General features: G+C 36.5%; 2 protein-coding genes across 3 annotated transcripts; one reads left to right on the top strand and one right to left on the bottom strand.

Moving 5' to 3' along the window:
- Positions 1 to 3,212: 3,212 nt before the first annotated feature.
- On the bottom strand, positions 3,213 to 4,047 carry LOC122003974 (PRA1 family protein F3-like). Its single transcript, XM_042558930.1, has one exon. The coding sequence runs from the start codon at positions 3,969 to 3,971 to the stop codon at positions 3,366 to 3,368; it is 606 nt and encodes a 201-aa protein (XP_042414864.1). The 5' UTR covers positions 3,972 to 4,047; the 3' UTR covers positions 3,213 to 3,365.
- A 1,124-nt stretch (positions 4,048 to 5,171) lies between these two features.
- LOC122006495 (aspartic proteinase-like) lies at positions 5,172 to 10,054 on the top strand. Of its 2 annotated transcripts, XM_042562024.1 has the most exons (15): positions 5,172 to 5,192; positions 5,271 to 5,325; positions 6,031 to 6,390; positions 6,562 to 6,622; positions 6,924 to 7,018; positions 7,111 to 7,223; positions 7,318 to 7,486; positions 7,577 to 7,616; positions 7,696 to 7,760; positions 8,602 to 8,715; positions 8,791 to 8,855; positions 8,951 to 9,104; positions 9,187 to 9,306; positions 9,532 to 9,620; positions 9,741 to 10,054. In XM_042562024.1, the coding sequence occupies exons 3-15, from the start codon at positions 6,046 to 6,048 to the stop codon at positions 9,823 to 9,825; spliced, it is 1,515 nt and encodes a 504-aa protein (XP_042417958.1). In that variant the 5' UTR covers positions 5,172 to 5,192; positions 5,271 to 5,325; positions 6,031 to 6,045; the 3' UTR covers positions 9,826 to 10,054. The 2 variants fall into 2 exon arrangements, with proteins under 2 accessions (XP_042417958.1, XP_042417957.1); XM_042562023.1 differs by having other exon boundaries at positions 5,187 to 5,325.
- The last annotated feature ends 35 nt before the right edge of the window (positions 10,055 to 10,089 follow it).

Genomic DNA, 10,089 nt, shown 5'->3' with positions numbered 1-10,089 from the left:
TCGACTAATAATGACCATTAAGGGCATTAACTCTAGCCACTGATCCGAGCTCCTATATAAGGAGGCTCCGATCATAGGCAGAAGACACAGAAAAGCAAAGGCTCTCCATTTTTTCCCCTCCTCCTCTGTCGTGCAACTCTTGCTCGGCGGAGTGCCCGTGATAGCAATAGGGTGCCACTCAATTCGCCGTGACCACCAGTGCTTGGTCGGATTCACGGTCGGCCATTGTATCCTGGGAAACAGACGACCCTTGTAAGCCTTGAAGCACAGCCGAAGGTGGGTGAATTTGTTTCAGGGAAACTACGACTCTCGCAGGCCTCAGTCAGTTTTCCCGGTCGGTCAATGTCCTCGTCCGATCTATCTTTTGGCAAATCAAGTGCCGCTCTGGTCTGCAGAACTGCCCTGATGCTCTGCAGACCTGCCCTGATGCTCTGCAGACCTACCCTGCCACTCTGCAGACCTGCCCTGCTGCTCTGGTCTTCCGCTCTGCTGATCAGCCCTGTCGTTCCGCTCTGCAGACTTGGTCTTCTGCTCTACAGACTAGCCCTGTCGTTCCGTTAAGCAGACCTGATCTTCCTCTCTGCATACCTGCTCTACCTCTCTGGTCTTCCGCTCTGCCTGCAGACCTTGTCTTCCGCTCTGCAAATCTAGTTTTCCGCTCTGCAGACCAGCTCTGTCGCTCCGCTCTGCAAACCTGGTCTTCCGCTCTGTAGATTTGGTCAGCCGCTCTCCAGATCTGCTCTGCCGCTCTGGTCTGCCGCTCTGCAGACCTGCTCTGCCGCTCTGCAGACCTGCCCAACCGCTCTTTGACACGTAGCAGAAACCATCCCCTGCTGGCAGCCTGAGATTATCCGCTCAGGTCAATTTGACTGTAAGTTGAATTTAATTCAGTGTAGCTTAAATTCAACTAATACCCATAAATCTATGGCATTAGATTGTTTGTGTCCAACATTCGGGAGTAGGGAGAAAAATCAATAGTAATCTACAAAATCAATAACGATACATAATTAATTAAAAATCATTAACTATATAAGATGAATTTAGCATGAGTTGAAATACACATAATGATTACCTGGCTAGGTAAGACTTTTGCTAACTTAGCATTTATTTTATTTCTATGAGAATAAGTAGACATCCACTTACTTATTCTCAGTGTTACAATGTTGTCTACCACTAGAATAGGGGCATGCTTAAAAAACCAAGCATGTGTCATAGTTCAACGATTAGATACTATTAAAATATTTATGAAATATATTAACTAACCAATAAAAACTTACAGCAAGTAAACCAGCAAATTCCTTCATATAAGGTAGTGAGAGGGTACGCCTAGGAGTCTTCGATGCAAAAGCATTTCCAAATATTGGGTGTTAAGGAGTCATATAATTATATATAGCCTCAACCCAATTATAACTTCCTAGATTGTCGAAATCATCAACAATATCTATAATTCTGAAAAGGTCGCTTATATGTACTAGAAGCAAATAAAACAGAAGAAAAAAGATACAAAATATAAAATTTATAAAATAGCAAAACATCTTAATTTGAATCGACTCAGAGACAATATGTCCTCATTAGATTTTCCAATCTAGATCGATTTACGTCTTTACTTGGAAAAAAATATTTCGAATAATGCACCAGAGGTAATATTGAAATCCATCTCGACATGTCTATCTCTATTTGGAATTCCAAGAAATAATGCTACATCATTGGTTGTGAAGGACACAACCACGTTGGCGAATTTAAATGTCTCCTTTTCGCAATCCCAACTCTCAAATATGTTCACCAGTAATCCCCTAAAATGTTGAATTTCTGGTATGCTTAGGAATAATGAAAAGGGGTTACTTCTTATAATATTTATGTGTTTTTCGTGGAGTATAACTCCTGAATAACCCTTTGTCTTTCCTTTTATGAAAATATTAGAACAAAAATCTATAAAATGTCTCAACTTGCTCATCCAATATAATTTGTTCTGTAAATTTAATAATTGAATTGCACTTCCTGAACTTGATATATTTCTTTTACTTTCCTGTCGTATAACAAAATAATAATCAAGATTTGTAAAATTCAATAAAATATCAATAGTAACATAAAGTTAAACTAAATTTAGTCACTAACTCTATACAACGAATGAAAACATAATTAATAATTATGAAATTAGAATGAATGTAAATATAAATATCATAAAATCTAAAAAAAATATTAAATTTGTTGATAACCTAAACTAAGGAAATGAACTAAGGGTTCTATATACAATATAAACTTAAAAATATTAAATTTTTTGAATTTGTTAATACTATGAGTTTTATGCATATAAGGTAAGCGGTCTAGAGATGATATAACCTATTTAAATTAAGAAATCCTTAGCACATTTTAGATGCAAAGTATGACAAATATTAAACCAAATTATATTTTTTACCAAAGTTAAATAGTATTAACAATTCATCTCGATAATATTAATTTATTTAGATAAAGTAATTGTTGAACAATTCATCTATTAACAAGTTTAAATCTAAAAAATGTGTTTTCATAAATAAAGCTATAAAGTTATAATGAAAAATAAATGAACACTTAAAAAAATACTTTTACTCTCAAAGATTTTATCTTTTAAAATAATGATGTATACTTTGACATTTTCATAGATGCACTGATATGGCATGATGGGAGTATAAGGAGTTAACGTGGTGAAGAAGGTAGTGAAACTCAGGATAATAATGAGCTAACGTGATGAAAAAGGTAATGAAGCCGAACTTTGATCTAGGTCGTGAAGTTTCCGAAAATATAATAGTCGGTGATGATATAATTTAGACTTCACGTGGAGGTGAAGAAGTTAGATATGAGGAGGATCAATCAGGACTTCGCAGGTGAAATGTTGAACGATAGGAACGAGCGACTAAGTTCGAGAGGGGTTCAAGATTACATTTTCGAAAATAAACGAAAGCTAGCAGGTAACGTCGAGAGGAGAGGAAGAGTTAAGGCTCGGGATTAAATTTTAGCAGAAGCTGGAGTTTGCGAAATTAAAGTGGGTCGAGATATTTTTTCATTTTACTTCAGACAATCACATGAGGTGAACAGCCACATGGATAAAGAGTAAAATCGATATCCCACGATTTGATCATTTTGAAAGTTATGTATATGAAATAGATATTTTACAGACGTACGCGGTTGAATAAAAAGTAGACGAAACAGGCTGAAGAAAGCATGGTTCGGTCCAGTTAAGATCAAGCAAATTGTTTAAAAAAGCAAAAATACACGAAGTTCTTTTCTCGATACAGAGATATTGAAAGAGCAACTAGTTCCCAATTCTTCATCTCGAATCGTAACGAGAAATTACATTACCGATCATTTCGAACCCTAGAAAGCAATATTCACACTATCCGAGGACGGATCTCCGGTTTTGCTGGCGCAAGCAATCCGCCACTCGCCGCCGCTTCTTCGTCGAGGAAGAGATCATCCGTTCCGCGGAGCACGGCGTGGAGGCAGACGACGGCGGCACCGACCGCGACCGCTCCGAACACGGTCGATCCGACGCTGGAGAAGATGAGGGCGACGACCGTGACGACGCACAGAACGCCGAGGACGGTCCCTTCGTCGACGGATCGGCCGAAGAGGAGGATCGGCTGATCGCGGCCGAAGAAGAGGAAGATCCAGGCGGCGGCGAGGGCGACGAGGGCGGCGAGGGCGACGGGGTGCCAGAGGAGGGAGACGGCGAGCACGGCGAGCACCGCGAGGACGTAGTTGGAGCGGAAGTAGGCGACGTTGCGGGGGAAGCGGGCGGCGGCGAGGGTTGAGTTGGCGGGGAGAGAGAGGGCGCCCGGGTCGAGGAGCTGCGCCCAGGGGCGCTGGGAGGAGATCAGGGCTTTGCCCTGCTCCTTGATGCCGGAGACAAGGTCGGTGGCTCGGGCGGTGGTGGAGGCATAGTGCGGCGGCGCGAAATCGGACGGCGAGGCGTCGACAGCTCCTCCGCCTCCCATAGAATTCCTTTCCCCCGTCGCTTACCTTCAATGGTAGAAACTAGAAAACAAGTACGCACTCCAATGGGATTCTGGGCAAGGTATCGGACAGCGTCAAAGTGGGGCCAACAGCCACCGAAAAAAAAACTATGGAGAAGGAATAATTAATTAATTAATTAAAAAGATTAATAAATTTAATTCATCGATTAATTGGAAAAAAATCCCCAATTATAAACTCAATATAAAAAAAAAAACTTTATTTTCACTCTCTACTACTAAAGTTTTATTTGCTCCCTCATATAAATATCAATATCTAATTACTCCTTATATTTTTTAGGTAAAAAAGTTTTAAAATGCATATAATTTTTTTTAAAAATTTAGCACTTTAAATGATTATATTTTCTATCAAAATTGTCTCCCATATTTTTTAAATACGAAAAGTCTAAAAATGAATATAATTCATGTTAAATTCAACACTTTAAATTAGAATTAAGTATATTTTCTATTAAAATTGAGGTATAAAAAATATAAAAATAAGTATAATTTCTGTTAAATTCAATATTTTAAATTAAAATTGAGTATATTTTCTATCAAATTGAGCACAGTTTTATTCCTGCTTCATATAATTCTTTCTAAATTCAACATCATTTAAAGAAAATTTAATATATTTTTCATCTAATTGAATACTAATTAAAAAAAAATTAGTATATTTTTCATAAATGAAAAAAAGAGTCATGTTTAATTTAATAAAAAAATATACTATATTCTAATATAATAATGTGTTGAATTTAAGTAAAATTATATTTATTTTTAATTTTTTTATCTAAAATTATAAAGGATAATTAAATAAATTAATATCTATTATATTTAATTAGAGATCAAAAATAAAGATTTTTACCTATCGAACTACATGTAAAATTAAAGTTTTGATTGGATCCCATCTATTTTTTATTTTATTCCCAATAAAACACTGAAAAGGACAAAAATAAAAAAAAAAATAGAATAAAATAAATTTACGCAAATCAAAAAACACAAAATAACTATCTTTCTTTTTCCATCTAAACAAGTTAAATGAAAATTATAATTATAATTTATTTTTTTCTTGAAAATAACAAATAAACAATTCAACATTGACAAAGTTGTGCAAGGAGTATGACTTACGGCATCCACCATCTACCCAACGGTTACCTTCCAAAGTAACGTTCCCAACCATCTCACTGCCAGTTTGGGTGCACAATTCGGGTAAGAAACTCTGAAGAACTCGCCTATGGTGAAACCTACCTGCTCCCTGTCACTCTTTCCATCTTCTTGCTTGTGCAGTTGTGCTGCTTCCTCTCACTTCGAATCTCCGCTCTAGGTCGTAGCTTCCGGCAAGGTATGAGATGATCCTCCTCCTTCCACTTGTCTGTTGCAATTCTTTGGATTTTCTGTTCATAGATCGAATCTTTTTTGAAGCTTAATTTCCAAAGACTTTTTGCTTTCCTTACCTTCCGGGTTTCTCTAGGTCGTAGCTTCCAGCGAGATATGAGATGATCCTCCTCCTTCCACTTGTCTGTTGCAATTCTTCGGATTTTACGTTCATAAATCATATCGATGCTTTCTTCAGAATCTTTTTTGAAGCTTAATTTCCAAAGACTTTTTGCTTTCCTTACCTTCCGGGTTGTGGGTTGGGGTTTCTTGTGTTATTGTTGTTGTTTCTTTCGTAGGCACTGTTGTATTTAAAAAAAGAAGAGATGAATGAAGAATTTTGGATTTTTTACAAAATGGAATTTTGTACTTGTTAGCAGAACTACCACAGTTGAGATGCACAGTTGCCTTTATTTTTGCAATACAGTATCAATCCATAAGTAATACAATAGTTTTTTCTTGCGAAACGCAATAGCTAGAAGTTCCAAATGTGCTGCTTATTCTTGCTTTGATAATTTCTATGTCCTTGGTTCGTGGTTCTTAATATCATATCATCATCAGGTAATATTACTATTTACTTTCTCCTCTTGGAAATATCTTTATGTTTCTCAGTAATATATTTTATCTTTGTTGTTGTTAATGCAACAATTTTACTGTTTTCTTGTTTCTCCAGGCGATTTCTTTGAAAATGGGACAGAAATATCATTTATGTTGCATTTTTTTCTGGATTGCTTGCTTGTTACTCTGTGCCTCATCAGATGGCTTAATGAGAATCAATCTGAATAAGAAGTCCTTGGACCTTGATACTCTGAATGCAGCTAGATTAGTGAGAAAGCAGAACATGTATAGCCAATATAATGCTATCCATCATAATCTTGGAGATTCAGATATTGACATAATATCCCTCAAGAACTACATGGATGCTCAATACTTTGGCATCATTGGTATTGGCTCGCCTCCACAAAACTTTACAGTCATCTTTGACACTGGAAGTTCAAACTTGTGGGTCCCATCATCCAAGTGCTATTTCTCAGTAAGTTCTGTATGCAAGCCTCAACAAATCATGAATGCCTTCTTTTCGTTTTTGAAGGAAACCAAAGGCCACACTCCCGCCAATGAATGTCTTGGCTGCTTGCTTTTTTTGTAATTTATTTTTTTATAAATCAAATGTGGACTAAGTCTATGAAAGCTAATGTCTTTGCAGCTTTCATGTTATTTTCACCATAAGTACAAGGCAGGCAAATCAAGCACTTACACAAAGGATGGTACACTTCTAGTCTGTGCACATTTTGAGCTCGTGCTGCATTATTTATCGTTAGCTTTCTTACACAACTGGCCTACAATTTCTCTTTCAGCCTTTTGTTTCTATGGCTTGTTGCTTATTTGATGATCAGTATTGTTACTAATATTCAAAATCCAAGCTCTATCTGGCCAATGTATAACCAACATGTCATATTTCTGTCATATGTTCAGTCTCTGTTATAATTTTTTTTAGACAAGGCAATTTCTTTGTTTTCCTTCTATTTGTATGAAAAAAAATCTAAGTTGTATCGCTTTTCCTACCAGGAAAATCATGTAAAATAACTTATGGTTCTGGGATGATTTCTGGCTTCTTTAGCAAGGACAATGTACTAGTTGGTGAACTAGTTGCCAAAGACCAAGTAGGTCCTTTCCTCTCTATATATCTTCATCAACTGAAGTCATTTATCCTTTGCATCTTAAATTTCCAACCTAAATATCTATTTATCCTCAGATTTTCATTGAGACAACTAGAGAAGTTGGTCCAACATTCTTGCTGGCTAAGTTTGATGGAATTGTCGGCCTTGGTTTTCAAGAAATATCAGTTGAAAATGCACCACCCCTATGGTATGGTTTTCTTTATGTCACTTTCAGGTACAAGGATATTGCAAATGTGTTCCTAACATTAAGCATAACTGGTATTATTGTCTGCACATTGCAGGTCTACCATGCTCAAGCAGGGTCTTATTGAGAAGGAGATCTTTTCTTTCTGGCTCAATAGGAATCCTGATGATGCAAATGGCGGGGAACTTGTGTTTGGAGGTGTTGATCCAAATCATTACAAGGGCAATCATACTTATGTTCCTGTTACACGAAAAGGATATTGGCAGGTAGAAGAAATATGTAACTGAAGGGAAAAAGTTATAGTAAACTCCTGGTCCTCTAAATTCTTTTTGACTCATTTGGCTTGTTTGTATCAGTTTGAGATGGGTGATTTTCTGATTTCTGGAGAATCTACTGGTATGATGCACTTCCTTCAAATAAATACTATATGCTGAAATTTCTTGCTTCTTGATGTTTTTGGGGGAAAAAAATCTAGGCTACTGTTCTGGAGGTTGTGCTGCTATCGTGGATTCTGGAACTTCATTGCTCGCTGGTCCCACTGTATGTTTTCAAGCTTTAAATATTGGAAGTTGCTTTAGATGCTCTAACATTTTTTAGGATACATGTTTGTTGCTTGCAAAATAAATTTTTCATGCTTGTTCGATGTTAATAACAAGTCGACGATTGTTTTCTTGCATGGACAAAGTTTTCATGTTTCTGGTTTGTCTTTCAGTTTTGTGAAAATGCTTGCACTATTTTTATCTTTATTGGATCTCATTGTGGCAATTCCTTTCTGTGATAAGCTTTACTTGTTCAACAGATATAATCATGTGAACCAGGAGGGTATACCTTATCCTCTTTTTGTATGAACCATCTTCTACTTCCTTGATTGTGTTGTATGCCTTTACCTTGAATTACATGCCCTTCCTGACAAACTTGCACCTAACTGTGGTTGTTGGACATGCCTCCTGTATGTCCCATTCAACTAGGGCTGTAAACAAGCCATTGTATTCAAGTTTGTACATTAGATAACCAAATGACCTCAAGCTGAGTCGATATTAATTTGATTCACTTTTTTTTTATTCAAGCTTGTTTCTAAAAAATTTATGGAACTTGAATTGAGTCTGGCTTTGACTGAGCCCAACTATAGATATGATCATTCACTTATGAAATCAAGCCCAACTATAGATACGATCATTCACTTATGAAACCAATGCAATTTATTTTCCATTTCTCTGATTTGCTTGCTGGCATATGAAAGCCAATATCATGGAGCATACTTTTGTCAAATGTCTAGATGAAGTTCCTAGAGCATAGAAGTTGAATATGGACCATTCATCAATTTTTTGGCTACCGAGTTAAAATGATTAATGTTTAACATTGTCTCTTTTTTTGCCTTTAGACCATAATAGCTCAGGTCAATCATGCCATAGGTGCAGAAGGAATTGTTAGCACAGAATGTAAAGAAATTGTTAAAGAATATGGGGAATTGATACTCGAGTTGTTGATAGCACAGGTTTTTTCTTTATTCTTTGCCACTTCCATTGTCACCCAGGTGAAGTTTTATGAACATGAGTATGTTTGTTTGCAGACACGACCAGAAAAAATTTGCAAACAAATAGGCCTGTGTATTTTCGATGGGGCTCAATATGTTAGGTTTGCTAAACGCAATGTGTTCCAAACTTATCAAATTTTGCTTTAGTAGTTTGATTATTTTCTGTCTGTTAGTTTATATTTAATGAATTTTGCAGCACTGATATCCAATCTGTGGTTGAAAGAGAAAAGAGAAAAGCATCTGCTAACGGTGATGTTCTATGTACTGCCTGTGAGATGGCTGTGGTATGGATTGAAAACCAGCTACGAAAGAATCAATCTAAAGAACACATACTAGCCTATGTAAACCAGGTTTGTTTACTAGACTATTAGAGTAGTCTCTTCATTTTGGATGTTTTCAAATTTTCACACAAGTTTTTAACGGTTTCTCCAGCTCTGTGAACGGCTGCCAAACCCTTTAGGAGAATCAACTGTTGGTTGTGATCAGATTGCAAGCATGCCAAATATCGCATTTACAATTGGAAGTAGAAAGTTTAGTCTAACTCCTGAGCAGGTATGGTACTTATGTATCTCATCTATTAAGTCTCAGTTTAGTTACTTCATAAGTTTCTTTTGTAGATCTAGAGTGGTTCGTCTGCCTTTTAATTCCACCCTGATGATTTCGTCTCATTCACTTAGAAAAAAAAACTACCCTAGAGATTACTTGTATTTTATTTCCTTTTTTGGTTACATCGTTTGGAGCACAGCTAATTGCTGCTCTCTCATTTTTCATTTGCAGTATGTTCTAAAAGTTGAACAAGCAGGCACAGCTGTATGTTTAAGTGGCTTTATGGCATTTGATGTGCCTTCTTCCCAGAGTCCTCTCTGGTATTTTTCTTCTCTTTTTTTTTTCTTTTAATTCCAACAAAATTAACTACAGATGAAATCTCAAATTCCAATTTGGAGATCAATCATCAACATATTCTTATGACAAGTTCTTTTGTGCAGGATTCTTGGAGATGTTTTCATGGGCGCTTATCACACTATATTTGATTTTGGTGACGACAGAATAGGATTTGCTGAGAGTGCTTAAGAGGTTAAATACTTTGATGTGCCTCTCTCTATATTATTTGTACCATAACAGTGCCAATAACTATGGGCCAAGATTGCATCTCAACAACTAGCCTTATGTATATAAATACGTATGCAAGAAAATGAGACAGCCAAATGTTGGTTACGTTGCTACGTACGAGATATTGTACAAACATGTTTATGTATATCTAGAAGTTTGTAGCAATTAACTTATACGTATTCATACTTTACATGTCTGGTTGAATCATCCTTTCTTTTCATGTTT

This window comes from Zingiber officinale, chromosome 7B (genome assembly GCF_018446385.1).
Source record: "Zingiber officinale cultivar Zhangliang chromosome 7B, Zo_v1.1, whole genome shotgun sequence".
NCBI lineage: Eukaryota > Viridiplantae > Streptophyta > Magnoliopsida > Zingiberales > Zingiberaceae > Zingiber > Zingiber officinale.
This window is presented reverse-complemented; position numbering and strand designations above follow the sequence as displayed.